The sequence below is a fragment of the Chelonia mydas genome, chromosome 11 (genome assembly GCF_015237465.2).
Source record: "Chelonia mydas isolate rCheMyd1 chromosome 11, rCheMyd1.pri.v2, whole genome shotgun sequence".
Lineage (NCBI taxonomy): Eukaryota > Metazoa > Chordata > Testudines > Cheloniidae > Chelonia > Chelonia mydas.
In genome coordinates, this window is record NC_051251.2 from 55,162,524 (window position 1) to 55,186,951 (window position 24,428).

Here is a 24,428-nt window from a genome sequence, read left to right on the forward strand (position 1 = left end):
GGGTGAGGGGGCACCGATGGATCAGGGGGCAGCTTGTTGCCACACCCCCTGTGCCGCCACAAGCGCGATTAAACACAGTCAAACTCCCCCCCACGAGAGTAGAATTCGAAAAATTAGTCAGTCGTACGGCCCCCTTCACGGTGATTGATAGCTTCGTAAATTATTTCTCCTGTCTTCTGAAATCCTTCTTCTCCGGCCATGTTGGCTGTGTTCCAAGGCTTCTGGCATGCGAAGAATGTTGTAGAGATAGTCCGAGCTGCCAGCAAAGCGGCTGGGTCTGGGGGCTTCCACTCTCCCCTCCGGATAGCAAAATCAGCAATCTTCCCCCCCTCCTCCGGGGGTTTCAGCTAAAGCAAATAGCTGCGCCCGAAAGCAGGCGAGGGGGGCGAGTGGTGCCGGCTGCAAGATGGCAGCCTGTCAGCACTCAGACAAAAGCAAAAAGCGGCAGAAAATCAAACCAAAACAAAAGAAAAACACAAAAAGCATCCGGCCCGTTCGGGGGTAAACTAAGGCAGGGTCCAAAAGTAAGAAAGATCCAGGCCAGGGGGCTTTAGGAAAGAATAGAAAGCAGATAGCTGAGGAGCTAGCTAGGGACGGTCCGTCCTCCAACAGGGAAGGTTCCAGAACAATCAGGAACCTTCTGGAGACAATTAAAACAGACAGGCTGATTAGAACACCTGCAGCCAACGAAGAAGCTGTTAGAATCAATTAAGGCAGGCTAATTGGGGCACCTGGGTTTAAAAAGGAGCTCACTTCAGTTTGTGGTGTGCGTCTGAGGAGCTGGGAGCAAGAGGCACTCGGAGCTGAGAGTGAGAACACGGACTGTTGGAGGACTGAGAAGTACAAGCATTATCAGACACCAGGAGGAAGGTCCTATGGTGAGAATAAAGAAGGTGTTGGGAGGAGGCCATGGGGAAGTAGCCCAGGGAGTTGTAGCTGTCACACAGCTGTTCCAGGAGGCACTCTAGACAGCTGCATTCCACAGGACCCTGGGCTGGAACCTGGAGTAGAGGGCGGGCCCAGGTTCCCCCCAAACCTCCCAACTCCTAGTCAGACACAGGAGGAGTTGACCTGGACTGTGGGTTCAGAAAAACGGCCAAGCTGAGGGCTGCTGTGAAGCTCCAAGGCGAGCAAATCTGCCAATAAGCACAAGACCTACCAAGGTAGAAGAACTTTGTCACACCACATTGTATTATGTTTATGAACAGTTTATGTATGACTGTATTGTATTTCATGGAGAAGGGTTACCGCAGTTCCCACAGGAACTAAAAAACAGTATGCGGTGGCTGATTAATGCAAGTCACTAAGACGAAACAACTCCAGAGACATTCCATCCCTGGGGCTGGTTTGCATGTATTTGTTTTGGAGTAAAAGGATGAGTTTGAACTGAGTCATGGCCTTCTTTCTGAGCCAGCAAACAGACAAGACCTTCTGTCCAATGAAGGCCACAATCCCTGCAGAAGGTTTCGAAAGACTTTGGCCTACTAGAGCCACATAAGACTAACAGACAACTCCTAGTACGTTTATGTGTGTTTAAATCTGTTTTTTATATGTTTTCTCTGTAATGCTTTTACTTTTAGAATAAATGTGCTTGGTTAGAAAGAGCTGTGTGGTAACTTTTAATTAATGTCAATATATTGTTCATAGCCCTTGGAGAGAAAGCAAAGTACAGGTGCTGGCCTTTTTGCAGACTGGCTTGCTGGGGATATGACCGTGTAAGGCAGAGAGTTAAGCAACCTTAAAAGAAGGGAGTGGGCCAAAGGTTATGGCTAGAGACGTGAGACTTGGTGGGAACTCCTGGTGTGGACTATGAAGGGAGGAATACAGTTGCAGTTACCCTAAAACTGTGACATGCTCTTACTCAAAGAGAACTATTTGGGAGGAGTCTATGGCCTGTGCTATACAAGAGGTCAGAATAGATTATCACAGTGGTCCCTTCGGGCGTTGGAATTTATTCATCTTATTTTTCAGGCTTCACAGTGTTGAATTAGTGTTTACTAAACAACTGATTTTCATTCTAATGTAGTAAATGAGAAAACTACTGATCCACACTACAATGATTACCAAACACAAATGTACAGTCCCTTCTTTTGACACCAATCTGTGGAGTATTGCAGGTTGGCTTCCAAGTGGATGACACAGAAGCTGGGTATACTCTAAGTGTCACTTCCTTTATTTACACATATAAAGAAGTCCTTAAATTAGATGATCAAACAGCATTCAGGGCAATCTGTCTTTCCAGGAATCTCAGCTCAACACCAATGGCCAATTCCTAAAGAGCAATTTTGCCTCAGGAATGGACTCTAATCATAGCCTAAGTTAGACAAAAAACTTTCCTGATGCTCTCACAGGTCCCTTTCTCCTGAAGTTGCCTCTACACCAAACTTTGCATACCCCCAAAACTAACTATAATTGCACATCTTCTCATGAATTAAAACTTGCTTGCACACTACAAAAAAAGAACTTGGAACACAGTGTAACAACACCCCATGGTAAACCTTGCCACAACAGTATAAATTGATCTGATGCAACATGCCTAAAGTTGAAGGAAATGATGGAAAATGAGCAATTGAATGGACTGAAATAATTAAAACTGACTTTTCCAATGTAAGATATAAGCATCATCAAAAGCTATTAAGCAGCAAGATAGAGTAGATCACAGGTCACTTCAAAGAATGCAGGAAATTGCTTTCTTCAAGAACAAATGGGCCACGGAATGAGAATTTATCTGTTGATGTGGAAGAGCAGAACACTGATGAATTACCATCTTAAAAATATTCTTAACATTTTGGCCATATGTAATTTGACATAGAGGGCTAGAGTTTTGACTAGCCTAATAAGAACATAGGCTTGCACATGACTTAGGACCCCCTTCAAGTTTGCCAGGCATGAGTGGGAGAGCAAGCTGCATCCCAAAAAGTGATGAAATAAATTATCTGCTCACTTGCTATCTGCAAGCAAAACCGTGAGTCACCATTCCTCTCCAGAGCTACTCTTGGGGAAGCTGTAGCTCCAGCTCCACTACCTGTGAGGAGTATATTTTGGCTGCAGCTGAGGGACTAGCCCAATGTGTGGATTTCACTGGTGTGATGCACTGGAAGCACGTGTGCAACCCACTACTGGTAACTGCAGGTGTATAACAGAGCAGTAAACCTATTATTATTAGTTACATATTGCCAAAAATTTGCAGGGTACTTTACAGACATCTACAGGTTCTATCCAAAACTGGGTTAAAATCTAAGAAAAGACAAGACACACACAGCTGGTAAAAGGGATACAGCATGAAAGCGAAGTGACTGGCCAATTACTGTGTGTCTTGCATGTATCTTTTTAGTTCCACACAGGACCAGAAATAGTAATAAATAAAATAAGAAATAATATAAAAAATAACACTTACTAGCATATTGTACCCTATTTATACCTGTAAAGAACTTGTCCTCAAGGAAAGTTGATAAGAATATATGGACCTTTCTGCTTGATTCAAGAGTACCAAACAATATTCCAAGAGTAATTATAAATACAATATACTTTGGAGAAATGTCTGTGACTCCTTCTTGAGTAACAATGAAAGCCAATTACCGTACTTTTTTTTTTTTAAATTAAGAGAGAATGGAGAATTATCTTTCTTACCTTGTTTGTAAGTCTTCCGATTTCTCTGAATTATCTATAGACATGACAAAAAGGTTAATAAACCACGAAAGAGAATACTGGTACATTGGCTCAATGTTGGCTAGATCAGCAATTGAAAAAAACAGGATTGACGAATGAATGGCAATAGGACGGTAACCCATCCGGGTAGTATCAATCTTTTTTTCTGTCTCTTCGGCTATAGCTTGCTTCTCAGAAATCTCATTAGCCAGAACTTTGGAAGAAGACAATATCTTAATGGCAGTTTCATCCTCTAAAATATTTCCTTCTGAGGCTGAGAGAACTTCTAAAATCTTGTCTTCTATTTCTTTTAGTTGCCTAAAATAAAATACAAAATTTTCATATAGAAAATGTGTAGGTGTTGTCCACTAAAGTGTACAATGTGTACAACACATGCAATATGTATTCAAGATATGTAACCTGAGGATTAAAGACCTATTTTTGTTCTCACAATTTTTTTTAAAAATTAAGCTATTTTCTAAACACCTGTGGTCATACAGGGCTCACTTATTCTCCTTACAAAGCAAAATGACTCCAAGGGAATGCAGTGTACAGTAGGTATAGTATAGCCAGCCTTCCTCCAACTTTGCACACTTCATGCTCTGCCTTCATGTGGAAAAGGATCCTGTGCACACCCACCAAGTACAGGCCAGACCAAAAATGGCCCCCAGTGAAGATTCATTTCTAAAAACATCAGGCAGGAGAACAAGTAGCAACCTTTGCCCCCAGCTCCTGCTCTCCCCAAAACTTGTTAAGACTCCTCAGAAAACAAAGCAACCAAGGGGACATTCAAAAACAGCGTTGAAGGAAGAGGGGTAGAGTCCCCAACAAAATAAGTTTTTTGATACCTTTTATTCTGAGCTCCTTGCAAGATTAGGGCTTGCTTTTCTTCTTCAAGATCTGGTCTCTCTCTTGCTACTACAATTCCAAGAAGCTGATCTTGCATTCCTTCTGGAGTTATCATGAAGTTCAGTAAGGTTACCTGTAAATGAAAGGTGTTACAAAGCACAACACAATTAGAGACAGATCAAATTAAAATATTGTTCCTCTTCCATGCTCAGGAAGTCTGCAAAAGACCAAGCAAAGCTGAAAACAGATGATTCGGAGGGCAGAAAAATTGAGGCTGAGGTTCTACAGTCCTCTGTGCTATGGAGTATTTGTCCCATAATTACGATCAGTAAGAAAGAAAAGGTCCATCTTATCTGTGAATTTTCTTTTTCTTTCCTCCCTCCATCACAATATGGCATTCCCCAGTTCCATAGGAAATGGAAGCAGACAAAAAACTCTGGCACTCAGTCTGGGCTTAGAATTGCCCCTCAAAAAAGAACTCTCCAGAGTGATAGCTTTCAAAGTTGAAAAAATACTAATTATAAAAAAGGTTAAAAAGTGCTATTCAACTCAAATCATTTGCAATACAGCCTGGACAAGAAATTTAAGGATGTCCTAGAAGAACATGCTATTCTTCCAAATTACTTAACATGCAAGCAATAGCCAGAAAAACTATGGACATAATGCTCCGAGGGAGTGTTCTCAAAAAAAAAAAAAAAAAAATCACAGATAAGACAGAATTTTCCCTTCTTCATCCCCTCCCCTCTGCTTCACAGAGGAAAGCAGAAACCCTAGGAAGGGAGGAGGGATTCAACTATGCACAATTTGCGTAGAAATGTAAGGGTTCCAACAATCTAACAAATTTTGCATCTACAAAGGAGAGGCTGTTGACAGTCACCTTCTGAAAAAGTGTCACTAGAAGACCACATAGAGCAGATCTCATTTTAAGATGTATGTGATATCTCCACCCATTAAATCACTGCTCCTTTCACAAAATGAGTGATAATGTGCTAGGGAGGAGTTATATCCAAGGTTTTGAATGCCTGTACCATACTCACCTCTATCCACTTGATGGCCGCATTCACATCCAATTTATGCCCTTCATTAGGATGTGTGGAATTAACCAGAATGATAATACCACTTCCTACCATATGGTTATCTTGAGAAAGAAATCCTTATCATTGTCTACCATGCCTTGATAGAATATGCATAATTGAGGTTCCATAGAGAGCATGCCAAGCTCCAAAATCCAAGTGGTTGAGCAGATGGCAAATAGACAAGATATTGAAACACAGGAGAGGGGCATACTGACTGCAGGAGGCTAGAAATATGTTTTTTTATGATTTCTTGCAGCATACAGGGCAAGATCATGACAGGAATCTGCATACCACTGGAAGACTGATGAGCGTGGTGGTCTTATGATATCAGTTATGTAATGGTGTTTAGAGATTTCCTTTGGTTTCTTACAGTGCAATACACATGTAAGGTACCATATATCTCCAGTTACACTCACCAATCAGAATGTGAAATTAAACCTCCTTTGATCTTTGAGAGACAATACTGAAATTATGGATTTCAGTATTGTTAGTGTATTTTAATTTTTGAGAAAGGATAAACTTGTCCTTGGGATACGAAAAGAGTTCTATTGAGTATTCATCTTAGATTATTTCAAGACCAATTTTTTTTGACTCCCAGAGGAGGGCCTACTCAGAAGCTCCCTTCCAAGAAAGAAGATATCTTCAAAATTGTGAACACAAAGTGAAGAGGAGTTTCTAAATTGGATAATAATCTCTCAAGTGGGAAGAGGGAAAGATATCTTGAGAACCCTGAGAAATGTTATGTACTTCAAAGGAGTGTACTGAACAATGTGCCAGACAAGAATGGACTTTTTGGACAAAGAGTCAAGTGATTTACATGGGGAATCTCCAGGTGGATGTGAATGCAAATTCCCCACCTCCGGTTATGGAAAAAGCCAGCCTTTTGAAGTTACACACTGAGGAGAGGACCATTATCTGTTGATTACCTGTTCCCTGACTCTCAAGATCAAAGGCCTAAGCTGTATGAAGGAAAGACTAACCCATTCATGGGTGTTCTGTTTCTGAATCTGAAATAGTTATGAGCTTGTAAACCACAGAAAAAACCCAGTTGTGGGTTCTGATGGGCTGATACCTACCAGAGCCCAAGGCCAGAGTCAGGGTAAGGTATTTAGCATTTGTGTAGGTTCTTTTATTGTTTTTAGTATGTTTTTTCTGTAATGCTTTCACCTTAAGAATAACATGCTTGCTTTGTGGTAACTCATAACTGCTGGCAATTCTTGCTTGTAGCCTTCAAAGAGAAAGTAAAGTGCTCACGGCCATTTGAGAGTCTGGTTTGGGGGGACTATATCACAGTGAGGCCAGGAAACTTTGCAGTCTAGAAAACCCCTGGTCAGGAGGAAGAGGGATGTTGGTCTCTGTTCAAGAGAGGTGACAGCTGAGGAGATGAGAGCCTAGAGTGGGTGCCCTTGGTGGACCACAAGGAGGAAATACCACTGAAGTTGCCCTGAACTGTGACAGCTGACTTTCAGAGGATGGTCTACCTTGAAGCTCCTTTCCAAGAAAGGAAGTCTTTTCAGACTTGTGAAACCCCAAGTTAAGAATTCAAGAGTTTCTGAATTTGATAATTTTCCGGAGGAGCCCTGCCTGAGTCTTCTGACTCTCAGAAATGGCTACACTGGTCTTGTTCTAATGTTTAATCTTGATGCTGGTCCCTGAAGGAGTAACAGTTTTAAAGGGAACATCTAGTGAGGTAGGATAGCCTGAAGTTTCTCTCACTGGAAGGAGGAAGGGCCTTCTTTCCTCCATGGCCTCTTAGACTGCTTTGTCCCTATGCTCCCTAAAGTGCTTACCAACAGAATATTTGGAAGGATATTGTCAGAAGCAACTGATCTCCAGAGTCTTCCATGCTGCTACATGGAGACTTTTGAATGTACAGAAAATCTTACATCAAGTGCAGCACTGGTCCTGAAAGAAGCTGCTACAGAAATATAGTTTAAAGTAGATTTTATGTGGGTTTTTCCACAAAATTGTTCCAGTGGTCTCCCATTCAAGATAAGTCCTACAAAATAAGAGGGTGCCACCAATAATATGATGGCTGAGGCCACTTCATTCAAGTTTTGTTTAAGTGATGATTCCATTCTCCTGGGATATTAATTCTTCGCAGCTTTACATCAAGCCCCTCCCAGGCCACCTTGCCAGGAGACTTTCCCTGCTTTAGCAGGCCATGTTCTATCTAGCTAGAGTCTTTTTCTCCCTGGTATCTCAGGGTCCTCAGCAGGAACCTTCCTGCTCTCTGCAGCCTTCTCCAGGCCTTTGCTGAAACTCTCTCTGATGTCTCAGCATCAAGCTTGCCAGCCTGGAGTCTTTTAAGCCCCTCCCAGTGACTTGGAACTCCAGCTAAGCTGTTTAATGAAAGTCCACCTCTTCCAGCATATACTTGTCCAAAAAGACAAACGCAAAAACCCCACAGAGTCTTTGCCTCAGCTCCTCCATCCTGAGGATTTAGTCTGTCTTCTACCCAGACATTAGTTTTTAGCCCTTCTTGGGCTCATTTTTTCAGCCTCTCCCCATCGACTCCTTGGGTCACTGCCTGCTCTTTTCCTGAGCAGACCCTTCCAGAATGTTCTTCCTGGAGTCTTCATTCTCTCCCCCACAACCTTCTTACCCCAGAGAAAGAGTACCTTTGCTTCATCCTGTTGGAAAGATAAGAGGACCTAGGGAATCTTTTTCTACTGCATTTTAAAACCCACAGCAGCGAGTCTCAGAACCTGGGTCTACAGACTTGAACAGGTGTGTACACTCTAGAAATTCAAGCTCGGGGTGGAGTTCAGGCCAGCCACCTGTGGCAAAGAACTCTCATCTCTCTCCCCACTCCTTGATAATAAAAGGCCAGATATGAGAGAGATGAGGGGGGTGTTCAGAGTCAACTACCCAAGAGTGGTAACTCTCTGTGTATGGAATCACTGAAATCTGGAGATGAACAGGTAAATATGATCAATTGTTGACACAAGTGATAGTGTGTAAAAGATTTATATATAACCAAAGTTTTACAAATGAAGGCCATTACTGAACACAGGGAAAGGTGGGTTTTTTTGGTATTAGATATAGGACTTGAGTCTCCACTTCATTACATGAGTTTGATGCTGGTATAACTCCATTAAAATCAACAGAGTTCAACTATTATAAAACTGGTGCATAAAACCGAGATTCAGGCCTGAAGCATTGTCGTCTCATTTAACTTGGTATGATACATGTATCAGATTTTTAAACTTTTTCTCATGCAATTCATTTCTAAATGTATATGTGGCACAATAGTTTTTGCTTTTGGATGCTTTCTTATATTTCATCTTTGCTTTTTAACTTGTACCTAATTGTTTTATCTTTGATTAAAAAAAATCAATGTCTGGGTGCTTTGAGGTATAATAAAGCGAACAGAGGTTCTTTATTTTCATTAATTTCTTTTTCTACCCTTTCTTTCTATGTCAGTGCTCCTTGTCAGTTGGAAGTTAAGTTATTGTTCCATTCTGCTGATTTTCAAATTAGTTTAGAGACAAATTTCAGATCTAATTTTCAGGGCTTCATGCTCTAATAGAAGCAACGTTCAGCCTAAATATATGTTTGAGCCACTAACATACACATTTTTTAAAAAGTAACAGTGAATAAAAAGTTTAATAGAGCTCTTGAGTAACTGCGAGGAGCAAGAAAACACTAACTTTATTCTATGAAGCAGGAAATATACCTCTGCTGCCTAACTTGCAACAACCACAATAACTCACTTAGTTCCTTATAGTTTGATTCACAAGGGAAGTCAGGTGTGAGTGGTGAAAGCTACTGTTATCACATTATAAAAACCTGGAAAAACTATATGGTGGAAACAGGAATAATTTTGTCACTTCTCTGTAAATTTGTATTCTTGTATATACCCAAGGCACAAAGCCTGGCACTGCTTGAAGTCCTGCCAACAGCAGTCACCATGGAACCAACTCTCGAGAAGATTTTAGAAGCCCAATTTGTAGCCTGTATGGGCATGGGGCTCCAAACTCCCAATAGACATTTCTATGCTGAAAAGCAACTCAGTAAAATTGGCACAAAAAGTAATGGATTGGGGAGGAAGTTAAATACCAGAAATTAATGTTTAGATTAAATTCTTCAAAGTATGAATGACTGTTTTGTGAAACAGTAATGGTTTGTCAACTCTAATATCAGCAGTTAGAGATTACTCAGAGATTATGCCAATATTTTCAAAAAAGGAGAAGGAAAACAACAGTTTAGATATGAGGAACTCTTTTCTATCTGCAGCCTACAGGGGAAGTATTATTAATATTAAAACAAAACACATTAATTTTCAAATCTCTCACCTTAACAGATGTTTCAGGAAGATAGTGTGGGTTTCTCAGCTTGGTTGTAATATAAAAGCGAAAGTCAGGAGCATATTCGATGGTGGAGTCCCCAAGACGGATGCATATACTACCAGACTGCTTAAATGTCTGTTTGAGTAGAAGTGGTTCTAGGATAGGGTCCAGTTCTTCTCCAACATTTTCCAGCAGCACTTGAACACAACAATAACTAGATTTTGATTCATTTTCTTGGCAAGAGATATCTCTGTTAAATGGGTACTTACGATGTGCAAACAGGTACTACTACTTCCACAATACCAATATGGATCTAAAAGGATGTGGTAGAAATATGGTAAAACTTTCTTAAATACATTTTTTAAAAGTTCAAGGAAGTTTATATTTGCTTTGTGATATTTATCAAGTTTGAATAAGGCAGTGAAGATTCTCTGAACTGTAGTATTGCTTGAGTATACTAGTGTTAGGCTGGGATTTTCAAAGGGTCCTAAAAGAATTATTGAATGTCAATGGCATTGGGGCTCCTAATCCCAATTTTGAAATCAATTTTTGTTCCCCCTACAAAGGAAACAAGGAATTAAAGGATATATGAGTTGTTTCTTTACTTGTAGTTAAACTTTTCATTGAAAATAACAATCTAAATAACTCAAATAGTTAACTGTAAGTAATGATTTTCTGATTCATTTACCTTGGATCAGATATGGTATATAAGAATGTCAGTAAAAGTACTATACTGAATACTATCTATTTGTAAAATAAGCATAGCCATACAGGAACAGACAATTTGACAGATAGTGTGTTATACATTCTTTGGAAGGTAAAAGTAGAATTATTGTAACATGAAAACAAGTATATGGCAAAATCTCAAACAATTAAAAGAGCCAAATTAAAGAGAGGATTTCAAATTGATATTGGAGATGAAAAATCTCACAACTTGCTGTGACTTCAATTACTAAAGATCTAATTTGATTAACTATTAATAAACAATGAGGGATAACAAAATCTCCCTTTTTCTATGAATCTAACAATATTTGGTACTCTTATCATCCTTATTTTTGAGTTAATTGTGCCCTCTCCAGGTTTTTTCAGAAATCTACATTTTCATTATTCAATCACTTACCAGGAGTGCCGAACTGAATGCAGTTTTCCAGTGTTCTCACAAATTCAGGGTCACTGAGTTTAATTATGTGCAAACTATTGGTTTTTTCCATATTCTTTATCCATTTGTTTGCTTGGCCCTGGGGATCTATCATCAGAGGCCATCGTCTTGCATTTCTGGAGGAAAAAAATTGAGATAACTAAACTTTCAGAACTAGATTATATACCCTTAAAATGTTTACCATACGCTTGACTTTAATGCAGTTTACTTTATGGTGCCATTTAAACAGAACCTTCTAATCTATTCTATAAAATACTTAGGGACAAATTCTGCCTTCAGATGCTCGTGTGAGAGTCCCACTGACTTGAACAGACACTTTGATCACAAAAATTATTAAAATATTTCAAGAAGCATACTTAGAATAAAGTTTCATCTGATTTAATTTTACAAATCTTTTAAGTTTAAAGATCTATACTGTACTTGTAGCATTTTGAACAGCTATAATATATTTGTGACACAAATGACTTGGAAATTTCTAATGAATGAACTCAGTTTTCCACCAAAGATAGATTTTACATCTAAGATAACAGAAATGAAGCAAACAGAACGAGGAGTTCTTGTGGTACCTTAGAGACTAACAAATTTATTTGAGCATAAGCTTTCGTGGGCTAAAGCCCACATCATCAGATGCATGCAGTGGAAAATACACTAGGAAGATATATATATACAGAGAACATGAAAAAATGGGGGTTGCCATACCAACTCTAATGAGAGTAATCAATTAAGGTGGGCTATTATCAGCAGGCGAAAGAAAACTTTTGAAGTGATAATCAGGATGGCCCATTTCAAACATTTTTTCATGTTCTCTGTATATATATATCTTCTACTGTATTTTCCACTGCATGCATCTGATGAAGTGGGCTTTAGCCCACAAAAACTTGTGCTCAAGTAAATTTGTTAGTCTCGAGGGTGCCACAAGTAATCCTAATTCTTTTTGCTGATACAGACTAACACAGCTACCACTCTGAGAAATGAAGCAGATAGTCAAGCAAATTCAGACTTAGCACAAGTGGGTACAACTCTTGAATTTGAGCTGTTATCTCAAGGGTATAGTGGCCATGCTTTAAAACTTTTGAATTTTGCCTTACATAAACGAGATAACCTTCAAACAGCATTTGCAGTATTCCCTATACGATTTAGGTAAATTATTTAGATATGTAAGTGCAATCACATCACTGTAATTCTCACATAAAAAACCCACACCACTCAAACAACATCTTTCCTGTAACATTTTGATTGGCTACTAAAACCTAACATTTTGGCACTGCCATACACTTCTAAACTTGATTCCTCCCATCCCAAGACCTATATTGGCAGCCCAGTCAACCATGAGCTGGGGAATTTGAGCATGAGTGGAGGAACGAGTTTTTTTTAGTTTGCTCTTGAACAACCCCAAAGAGTCAACTGGAGAAATGCCACTCCCCCACCACCCACACTCCACCTCTGTCTCAGCAGTGGGGATGTTTGATAGGATTGGCAGGAGATATACAACCTCTAGTGTCCTGAGAGGAGTGGGGAGGGATGACAGGCTACTCTGGAGCCTTCCTCTGTCTCCTTGCTACCCAGAATACACAGTAAGAGCATGCCTGCTCAAGGAACAACAGCAGAGAAGGAAGAATGGTTTCTCTGCCTCTCTCTGCCACCCATTGGCTAGGCCGAAAAGAAAGAGGAGAGTTGATTGTCTCTCACATCCTATCCCCTTCTTGCATGTGAAGCCCTCAGGGCATGTAGCATCCATTCTCCTGCTCCAACCCTACCATGGAGGCCTAGTTTCCAAGATGCTGTGGATCTGGCCAATTACCAGTTTTGGGGATCAAGAAGCAATTTTTCCCTCGAGACAAGATTGAGAAGTTGTCCCATGGGTTTTTCACCTTCCTCGCAGCATCATGAGTTTGATGTGGCTGCACTCAGAGGGTATGTCTACACTACGAAATTAGGTCAAATTTATAGAAGTCGGTTTTTTAGAAATCGTTTTTATATATTCGAGTGTGTGTGTCCCCACAGAAAATGCTCTAAGTGCATTAACTCGGCAGAATGCTTCCACAGTACCGAGACAAGCATCGACTTCCGGAGTGTTGCACTGTGGGTAGCTATCCCACAGTTCCCGCAGTCTCCACTGCCCATTGGGATTCTGGGTTGAGATCCCAATGCCTGATGGGGCTAAAACATTGTCGCGGGTGGTTCTGGGTACATATCGTCAGGCCCCCGTTCCCTCCCTCCCTCCATGAAAGCAGCAGCAGACAATCGTTTCGTGCCTTTTTTCCTGAGTTACCTGTGCAGACGCCATACCACGGCAAGCATGGAGCCCGCTCAGGTAACCGTCACCGTATGTCTCCTGGGTGCTGGCAGACGCGGTACTGCATTGCTACACAGCAGCAGCAACCCCTTGCCTTCCGGCAGCAGACGGTGCAGTAGGACTGGTAGCCATCATCGTCATGTCCGAGGTGCTCCTGGCCACGTCGGCCAGGAGCGCCTGGGCAGACATGGGCGCAGGGACTACATTAGAAGTGACTTGACCAGGTCATTCTCTTTAGTCCTTCAGTCAGTCCTACTGAACCATCTTATGGTGAGCAGGCAGGCGATACGGATTGCTAGCAGTCCTACTGTACCATGTTCTGCCAGGCAGGCAAGAGATGAGGATGGCTTGCAGTCCTTCTGCACCATCTGCTGCCAGCCAAAGATGTAAAAGATAGATGGAGTGGATCAAAACAAGAAATAGACCAGATTTGTTTTGTACTCATTTGCTTCGTCCCCTCCTCCGTCTAGAGGACTCATTCCTCTAGGTCACACTGCAGTCACTCATAGAGAAGGTGCAGCGAGGTAAATCTAGCCATGTGTCAATCAGAGGCCAGACCAACCTGCTTGTTCCAATAAGAACAATTACTTAGGTGCACCATTTCTTGGAACCCTCCGTGAAGTCCTGCCTGAAATACTCATTGATGTAAAGCCACCCCCTTTGTTGATTTTAATTCCCTGTAAGCCAACCCTGTAAGCCATGTCGTCAGTCGCCCCTCCCTCCGTCAGAGCAACAGCAGACAATCGTTCCGCGCCTTTTCTGTGCGGACGGCATACCAAGGCAAGCATGGAGGCCGCTCAGCTCACTTTGGCAATTAGGAGCACATTAAACACCACACGCATTATCCAGCAGTATATGCAGCACCAGAACCTGGCAGAGCGATACCGGGCGAGGAGGCGATGTCAGCGCGGTCACGTGAGTGATCAGGACATGGACACAGATTTCTCTCAAAGCATGGGCCCTGCCAATGCATGCATCATGGTGCTAATGGGGCAGGTTCATGCTGTGGAATGCCGGTTCTGGACTCGGGAAACAAGCACAGACTGGTGGGACCGCATAGTGTCACAGGTCTGGGACGATTCCCAGTGGCTGCGAAACTTTCGCATGTGTAAGGGTACTTTCATGGAACTTTGGGACTTGCTTTCCCCTGCCCTGAAGCGCATGAATACCAAGATGAGACCAGCCCTCACAGTTGAGAAGCAAGTGGCGATAGCCCTGTGGAAGCTTGCAACGCCAGACAGCTACCGGTCAGTTGGGAATCAATTTGGAGTGGGCAAATCTACTGTGGGGGCTGCTGTGATGCAAGTAGCCCACGCAATCAAAGATCTGCTGATATCAAGGGTAGTGACCCTGGGAAATGTGCAAGTCATAGTGGATGGCTTTGCTGGAATGGGATTCCCTAACTGTGGTGGGGCCATAGACGGAACCCATATCCCTATCTTGGCACCAGAGCACCAAGCCGGCGAATACATAAACCGCAAGGGGTACTTTTCAATAGTGCTGCAAGTTCTGGTGAATCACAAGGGACGTTTCACCAACATCAGCGTGGGATGGCCAGGAAAGGTACATGACGCTCGCATCTTCAGGAACTCTGGTCTGTTCCAAAAGCTGCAGGAAGGGACTTTATTCCCAGACCAGAAAATAACTGTTGGGGATGTTGAAATGCCTATAGTTATCCTTGGGGACCCAGCCTACCCCTTAATGCCATGGCTCATGAAGCCGTACACAGGCAGCCTGGACAGTAGTCAGGAGCTGTTCAACTACAGGCTGAGCAAGTGCAGAATGGTGGTAGAATGTGCATTTGGACGTTTAAAGGCGCGCTGGCGCAGTTTACTGACTCGCTTAGACCTCAGCGAAACCAATATTCCCATTGTTACTGCTGCTTGCTGTGCACTCCACAATATCTGTGAGAGTAAGGGGGAGATGTTTATGGCGGGGTGGGAGGTTGAGGCAAATTGCCTGGCTGCTGGTTACGCACCGCCAGACACCAGGATGGTTAGAAGAGCACAGGAGGGAGCGGTACGCATCAGAGAAGCTTTGAAAACCAGTTTCATGACTGGACAGGCTATGGTGTGAAAGTTCTGTTTGTTTCTCCTTGATGAAACCCCCCGCCCCTTGGTTCACTCTAGTTCCCTGTAAGCTAACCACCCTCCCCTCCTCCCTTCGATCACCGCTTGCAGAGGCAATAAAGTCATTGTTGCTTCACATTCATGCATTCTTTATTCATTCATCACACAAATAGGGGGAGTGGTGGAGGAGGGAAGGAAGGTACCAAGGTAGCCCAGGAGGGGTGGTGGAGGAGGGAAGGAAAATGCCACACAGCACTTTAAAAGTTTACAACTTTAAAATTTATTGAATGCCAGCCTTCTGTTTTTGGGCAATCCTCTGTGGTGGAGTGGCTGGTTGGCCGGAGGCCCCCTTACTGTGTTCTTGGGCGTCTGGGTGTGGAGGCTATGGAACTTGGGGAGGAGGGCGGTTGGTTACACAGGGGCTGTAGTGGCAGTCTGTGCTCCAGCTGCCTTTGCTGCAGCTCAGCTATACACTGGAGCATACTGGTTTGATCCTCCAGCAGCCTCAGCATTGAATCCTGCCTCCTCTCATCACGCTGCCGCCACATTTGAGCTTCAGCCCTGTCTTCAGCCCGCCACTTACTCTCTTCAGCCCGCCACCTCTCCTCCCGGTCATTTTGTGCTTTCCTGCACTCTGACATTATTTGCCTCCACGCATTCGTCTGTGCTCTGTCAGTGTGGGAGGACAGCATGAGCTCAGAGAACATTTAATCGCAAATGCATTTTTTTTCTTTCTAATCTTCACTAGCCTCTGGGAAGGAGAAGATCCTGTGATCATTGAAACACATGCAGCTGGTGGAGGAAAAAAAAAAGGACAGCGGTATTTAAAAAGACACATTTTATAAAACAGTGGCTACACTCTTTCAGGGTAAACCTTGCTGTTAACATTACATACATAGCACACGTGCTTTCATTACAAGGTCGCATTTTGCCTCCCCCCACCGCGTGGCTACCCCCTCAACCTTCCCCCCACCCCGTGGCTAACAGCGGGGAACATTTCTGTTCAGCCACAGGCAAACAGCCCAGCAGGAACGGCCACCTCTGAGTGTCCCCTGAAGAAAAGCACCCTATTTCAACCAGGTGACCATGAATGATATCTCACTCTCCTGAGAATAACACAGAGAGATAAAGAACAGATGTTGTTTGAATGCCAGCAAACATACACTGCAATGCTTTGTTGCACAATGATTCCCGAGTACATGTTACTGGCCTGGAGTGGTAAAGTGTCCTACCATGGAGGACGCAATAAGGCTGCCCTCCCCAGAAACCTTTTGCAAAGGCTTTGGGAGTACATCCAGGAGAGCCGCGAATGCCAGGGCAAATTAATCCTTTCACATGCTTGCTTTCAAACCATGTATAGTATTTTAAAAGGTACACTCACCGGAGGTCCTTCTCCGCCTGCCGGGTCCAGGAGGCAGCCTTGGGTGGGTTCGGAGGGTACTGGCTCCAGGTCCAGGGTGAGAAACAGTTCCTGGCTGTTGGGAAAACCGGTTTCTCCGCTTGCTTGTTGTGAGCTATCTACAACCTCATCATCATCATCATCATCATCTTCTTCGTCCCCAAAACCTGCTTCCGTGTTGCCTCCATCTCCATTGAAGGAGTCAAACAACACGGCTGGGGTAGTGGTGGCTGAACCCCCTAAAATGGCATGCAGCTCATCATAGAAGCAGCATGTTTGGGGCTCTGACCCGGAGCGGCCGTTCGCCTCTCTGGTAGGCTTGCCTCAGCTCCTTAAGTTTCACGCGGCACTGCTTCGGGTCCCTGTTATGGCCTCTGTCCTTCATGCCCTGGGAGATTTTGACAAAAGTTTTGGCATTTCAAAAACTGGAACGGAGTTCTGATAGCACGGATTCCTCTCCCCATACAGCGATCAGATCCCATACCTTCCGTTCAGTCCATGCTGGAGCTCTTTTGCGATTCTGGGACTCCATCATGGTCACCTCTGCTGATGAGCTCTGCATGGTCACCTCTGCTGATCAGCTCTGCATGGTCACCTGCAGCTTGCCACGCTGGCCAAACAGGAAATGAGATTCAAAAGTTCGCGGTTCTTTTCCTGTCTATCTGGCCAGTGCATCTGAGTTGAGAGTGCTGTCCAGAGCGGTCACAATAGAGCACTCTGGGATAGCTCCCGGAGGCCAATACCGTCGAATTGTGTCCACAGTACCCCAAATTCGACCCAGCAAGGCCGATTTAAGCGCTAATCCACTTGTGAGGGGTGGAGTAAGGAAATCGATTTTAAGAGCCCTTTAAGTAAAAAAAAAAAGGGCTTCATCGTGTGGACGGGTGCAGGTTTACATTGATTTAACGCTGCTAAATTCGACCTAAAGTCCTAGTGTAGACCAGGGCAGAGAGACCAGAACGGAGGAGGCCAAGAACTTGGCAGAATTCAAAAAGGACTGAATATTTAAATGAATAATGAGAACAACCACAGTTCTCTTACATAAACTATTTAGAAAGGATATAATTACTTATGTTTTAGGGCCTAAGACAACCACTACCTAAGTAACTTTATGAAGAAACTTTCATTATTGGAATGTGTTTCCATAGTTGGCCACTACGGAGTTTCTTGCACCTTCTTCTGAAGAATTAAGCAGTGGCCACTGAGAGTTTGCTAATTCCTATGTCTCCTTCAGATCTTACAAGAAGTGTCTTCCTTCCTTACAGATATTTTACTAGTATCAGGAAAGATGCAGAATTTCTTACCATTTAAAAAGTTCTGGTGATCTCAGCTACACTAGAGGTTCTAGCTGACTGACGTATTATAACCAAGTGCCATGGGAAATTAAGTATCAGCCCTGGAAAAAGGAAGATCAAACTCCCCATCTGAGTATTATCAGACGTTTAATCAGTCAGTCTGATTAATGTGAACAAGCTTGTTACTGACATTTCTATTTGGCTTTACTTCATGAAGCCAGGTTTTGGAACCAGTTCCCCTATCTATACAAGTACCACGCTGCTGTTGCCACGAGGAAAAGGTCACTCTTATAACTCCAGAAACCTTTCTGTTCAATGTAAGTTCTTCTTTCCTTAGTTCCAGAGAAACAGTGTTCCCATCATTCTGTACCCATTTTTAGCATCTCTTTAAAAGGTTGTAGCATGAACAGGCATTCCTAGAGTTCGAAAGAGATATCTGAAGCACATGCAATACACTAGCCAACTGTATCCTGTTCATCTCACTCTGTTCAACATGACAGATCCTTAGGGCCTCAAAGTTGCTGCAGGCAAGATGTTAAAATCAGTTGGTGTGCTGGGCATCCAGGAAACTATTTAAAGACTAGGAATGAAGACTTCATCTACAAGGTCACTAGTGGCATTGGTGGGTAAGGTGTATAAGCCTCATCTCAGCAAGATTTGCAAAATAGCTTCTGCAGACAAATGGAAACCTTCTGTTGGTAGGAAGGTGCCCAGAGTTGGTTCTCAAATAATTCTTTGAATCACAAAGCTCTAGCTTTATATGGATTGGAGAGACACTTTCATTTCTACCCAATATTCTACCACAAAACTCCTGTACTTAAACTCTGCTTCTTCTCCCACTCCACCCTACTTTATTCACTGCTCACTACTTCCCAATAGTGATGAAGGAGGAGAGAAGCTGTGCAGCAGAATTTGTTATTTGATAATTTTCCATTAGAAGCTCCCCACCAAGGTAGTCTGCTAAGTGATGGGAATAAAATGTGTAGCAAATTGAAATTTTTATCTAAAGGGAGAATTCAACATATATTTGCCTTAAGGTTCATTAATTCATTATACAAAGTTTGTTGTTTTAATGCTAATAATTGGTTGCTGGGGTATTTCTACAGCTTCGGAAGAACTCTGCTGGTGGCCTGAGGCATAATCCTGGAGCGTCCAGCAACAACGTTGGACTGCCTCTGAATTCCACAAGTGCAGGGTATTAATCTATTAAAGCTTCAGAATAACAGTCTCATTTCATAGAGCTGAATGTTTCCTGCTGTTAGTCTACTCCAAGTTTACTCTACCAAGAGGAATCCAAAATTTGCTCTGGCATTTACAAGTAAAATTACTACTTGTGTTCATAAAATATAGTTTATTGCACCCTTCTAACATCAAAAAAGTTCAATCCCTTTACAGCAACTCATGAGAATTAAAAGAGGGGAGTGAATTACGTTACACACAAGAAGCCTTGAAAAAAATATATAGTAAAAAATAGAAACAGCCTTGTTTTTGTTTAGTTTAATTGTTGAACTTGCCACAAAGTAATATATAGTGTGTCCATAAAAGTAATAACTGAAAAGTATGCTGTAAGAAGCTATTTAATGAAAGCTAGCAGATGTGAATTTTCTACTTACGAGATAATGATACCATTATCAACAGAAAACATGTCAGATGGTAATCCAGCAATGTTCCAAGCTCTGATCTTAACAGGTTCTCCCAAAGTATTTGTTAGGGAAAAATCATCTGAGCAAGGAATATCTCTCATTTTACACACTGATGTCCACTCATTTGTTTGATTCTAGAAGACAAGAATGCAAATGTTAACCAAAGTTTTGTCTGTTCCCTATTACATTTATAAGATTTATAAAACTGTCAATACATTTATCTATATTTTTTCAACTCTTTCCCCCAAACCACTGCTACAGTAAAGTCATTTCTCTACTTGTCTAAACACTAACAAAGAAACACACATAAGAAATTGAAACAGTAACCACTGTTCATGTAGAACATACAGGGCCAGTTCCTTCAGTCACGCTGAGCAACGCTCAGTGCAAGAAAGAAGAGATGAAGCAACATATCTGGTTTTAGGCTACATTTGCATTCCTCTGTTCTTGTGTTCAGTTCTACACAGGATGCCTTTCTGGCAGCTGATTGCTACGGCATAGGGATGCTCCAGACACATGCCATTTTCAGACACATACCATACAAGGGCCTGGAGAATGGATGATGTAGGAGTTGTTATGACAGCTTTTTGACACTGGAGAATTTCCCTACATAACTGGAACCTACTGGGTCTGGATTTGCTGGCATTTGAGGGGGTTTTGTTTATATTTTAAACAGAACATGTTTTAAAATTGTGCTCACTATCAAACGTCACTTTGAGATTACACTACTTTCCCTAGCTAAGCATAAGATTTTGTTCCTAAGCTAATCAGATTTTAATAATGGTCTGTGAACTCTTAGCTGCGGCAAACATTTTCAGCTAATGCAGATTTGTCAACTGCATCTTTTTATTTTTCAAAGATACATTAGTGACAATAGCAATAGTACAATATTTATTCCTATACAAAAAACTTCATTCACTTGAAATGAAGGTTACTCAAGAGCATTTCCTCTTAATGCAATTTAAAAAAAAGAAATTACCAGTTAAGGCAACATTAAAAGCCATAGTGGCCTCAATTCACATGACTTACTACCCAAACATCCTAATATCCAAATGCACTCCATCTCCTCATCTCCACAGAAAAAATCTCTTTCAATTCCAACAAATAACAATGCACACATCCAATTCTTCACAATCCCAATCAAATGCACAACCTGAATTTTGACCTCAGCGCCCTGCAGAGCAGAAGCCTCAAGACCCCCCTTCCCCGCTGGGTAGAAGCCCCTATGCCACCACTCCGCTGCAAAGCAGAGTCCCGAGCTCTGCCCTCTCCTCCCCCAAGTCTGGTAGGTGGAGAATGAGCCACTGTAGTGTTTTAAGTGTAGATATAGCCCAGGGGTAGGCAACCTATGGTACACGTGCCAAAGGCAGCACACAAGGTGATTTTCAGTGGCACTCACGCTATCCGGGTCCTGGCCACCGGTCCAGGGGGCTCTGCATTTTAATTGAATTTAAATGAAGCTTCTTAAACATTTTTAAAACCTTATTTACTTTACATACAACAATTTTAGTTATATATTAAAGACTTATAGAAAGAATCCTTCTAAAAATGTTAAAATGTATTATTGGCACGTGAAACCTTAAATTAGAGTGAATAAATGAAGACTCGGCACACCACTTCTGAAAGGTTGCCGACCCCTGATATAGCCTAAAACAAATGGACTGTTTCACATGGAATTGAGACACAACCTTGACTGAAAGCTTTGGATTAGGCCAAAGCATTTTATTGTCCTTACAAAACACAGCACTCTAAACAAAAGAGTGAACATCAAAGCCTGAAGTTTATTCATGTCCCTTTCCAAGGCAACAGCCATCACAAATTTAGAATGAAAGGAAATGATTCTCAGGGGATAGAGAACATTCACAGAGATGTCAACTGAAGGCTTTAGTACTTTATTCAAAACCAAGGTGCCAAAAAGATATAAAAGCTTTGTTCTTTGAAAAACTGGAAGAAATAAAGGAATTAGCTTCCTGAGAGAATGAGAAACTGCAAAATGAGCAAATGTGAAAGTACTACCCAGAGTCTCAGGAAAGGCTGAAACAGCCACTGAATGAATACATAATGATAACACAGACAACGACAAAGAGGCCATATATATATTAAAATAAAAAATAGCTGTCAGGAGGTCACAGCTACTGTTATACAAAGAAGGAAACACTTTAGTTTCATATCAAGCAATGAGTTCCTACCACCAGCCCCATAAGGCTACACTAAACTAAATTTCTTGAGTAAAACCAGTAAAGTTTAGTTATTGCTAAACGAATAAGAATAAAATTGCCTTTGCTTGTCCAGACTGGCAGGCAGGATCCCCCAATCACCACTTTTCAGAACCCCAATAATCTTTTACCAAAGGTCTGATACCTAGCCATACTATATATGCCTGATAAATGGCTGCTTTCATCCAATACACAATTACATTCTCTTAAAATTCAGTAATTGGGAACAGGAAAAAACTGTAGGCAAAATAAGCTCTTGCAAAGTAAAACTCTAAAAGAATAATGTCAAAATATGGAAATGATGAAAAAAATAAAGTTTGGGAGATCTTACAGAATTTTCTAAAGAAGGGAAGATAAGACAGTAAAAGTAGGTAAGTGGAGATAAGGAAAAAAAGATTTAGGCTCAAATGTTAGACTCAATTTTCAAAAGTGGTCATTGATTTTAGATGCCTCTATTTTTGGGTGCCCAACTTGTGACAACCTGGGCTTGATTTTCAGCTGTGTTGAGCAACCATTTCTTCAGCTGAAGCCAATGAGAGATCCAGCTGTTCAGCAAATCTGAACATAAGAGCAAAAGTGCATCAAATTAGGCATCCAAAAATGGAGGCATCCAAAATGAGCAGCTGGTTTAAAATTTTGACGTCAGGTCCTAATCCTGTAGTTATTTTACACACACAACTTCCATTTATGTCAATGGGAATTAAACATACAAATTGATTATGATATTAAGTCTACTTTATTTCCCTGCTTCTCCTTTTTCTAAAGAATTATTACACTTTAAATACATTTACACTCTAGTTTCTGACCAGTGATTCTGCAGACATAGGACCTGCTCCTGCTCCCACAGAACTCAGTGTGAATTTAGGCATTGACTAGAATGGAAGAAAATCAAGGCCATGAGGCATAAAGTTACTTGCAGTCACTTTACAGACATTTGAGAAAACCAGCCACAAGGTTCAGGTATTTTACAATTAATGTTGTTAGCAAATAGTAAAGAAATATGAATGAAGAGTTCCCCTGAGTTCTTCTAAGTGAAGTTCAAAGCCTTATACACATGCGCGCGCGCGCGCACACACACACACACACAAAGAAAAACCTGTTTTTTCGATTCTTGAAATTTTTGAAGTCAATTAAAACATGTTTTTAAAAATCTAAATATTTTAGCAGGAGAAAAAAATGTTTGGTTGGTTTAATACAAAACCATTTAGATAAAACACTGTATTCATTACTTGTCTATAGCTGGATGTGAAGGCTCCCAGGTAAGCCACAATTCCTGAAGAAATGAGGATATCTCCAGTCAAATTGATGTACTGCCTCCCCAGCTCCAGAGCAGTCTGGCTCCAGCGAGTTTTCTCACCACCAAGGCCTCCAATCAATTGTTCTGCTCTCTGTAGCTTTTTGCTGCACAGGTCAACCTCAAAAACAAAAAATAAATTGCATATAATGGCAGCACTTGTGCTGTGGATTATTTACATGTTTTGATTTACGTCATATGATGAACAGACTACATGGCTCTGGGAAGAAGGATAAAGGAAGTTTGAGGCGCAAGTCATGTTCTCGTCCATCCTCCCTGTTGAAGGAAAAGGCCCTGGTAGGGACCATTGAATTGTGGAGGTGAATGTGTGGTTACACAGGTGCTGTGGGAGAGAGGGCTTTGGATTTTTAGACCATGGGATGTTGTTCCGGAAAGAAGGATTGCTAGGAAGAGATGGGATTCACCTAAAAAAGAGAGGGAAGAGCATCTTCGCAGGCAGGCTTGCTAACCTAGTGAGGAGGCTTTAAACTAGGTTCACCGGGGGATGGTGACCTAAGCCCAGAGGTAAGTGGGGGAGTGGGATACCAGGAGGAAACACAAGGCAGAGGGTACAAGATGGGAAGCCTCCTGATTCAAACTGAGAAAGTAGGGCAATTGGCTAGTTTTTTTAGGTGCAAGTACATGAATGCAAGAAGCCTGGGAAACAAGCAGGAAGAATTGGAAGTCCTGGCACAATCAAGGAACTATAATGTGATTGGAATAACAGAAACTTGGTGGGGCAGTTCACATGACTGGAGCACTGTCATGGAGGGGTATAAACTGTTCAGGAAGGACTGGTACAGGAGGAAAGGTGGAGGAGTTGTATTGTATGTAAGAGAGTGGTATGATTGCTCAGAGCTCCAGTTTGAAACTGGAGAAAAGCCTGTTGAGAGTCTTTGGGTTAAGTTTAGAGGCGAGAGCAACAAGGGTGATGTCGTGGTGGGCGTGTGCTATAGACCACCGGATCAGAAGGATGAGGTAGACGAGGCTTTCTTCGGACAACTAACTGAAGTCTCCAGATCACAGGCCCTGGTTCTAATGTGATCTGGGTACTTCAATCACACTGACATCTGCTGGGAGAGCAATACAGCAGTGCACAGACAATCCAGGAAGTTTTTGGAGAGTGTTGGGGACAACTTCCTGGTACAAATGCTGGAGTAACCAACTAGGGGCCATGCTCCTCTTAACCTGC

The 24,428-nt window shown here is 42.0% G+C and overlaps 1 protein-coding gene across 1 annotated transcript in view; it reads right to left on the reverse strand.

The window, feature by feature from the left end:
• The window catches only part of DNAH7 (dynein axonemal heavy chain 7), a 287,995-nt gene that overhangs the window by 53,446 nt on the left and 210,121 nt on the right, over positions 1-24,428 (reverse strand). Inside the window, exons 45-50 of the mRNA XM_037913207.2 lie at positions 23,172-23,357; positions 19,697-19,860; positions 10,986-11,140; positions 9,872-10,062; positions 4,497-4,630; positions 3,631-3,966 (exon numbers count right to left, since the gene is read on the reverse strand). Of these exons, the coding sequence (XP_037769135.1) occupies positions 3,631-3,966; positions 4,497-4,630; positions 9,872-10,062; positions 10,986-11,140; positions 19,697-19,860; positions 23,172-23,357 (1,166 nt within the window). The remainder of the gene's footprint in view (positions 1-3,630; positions 3,967-4,496; positions 4,631-9,871; positions 10,063-10,985; positions 11,141-19,696; positions 19,861-23,171; positions 23,358-24,428) is intronic.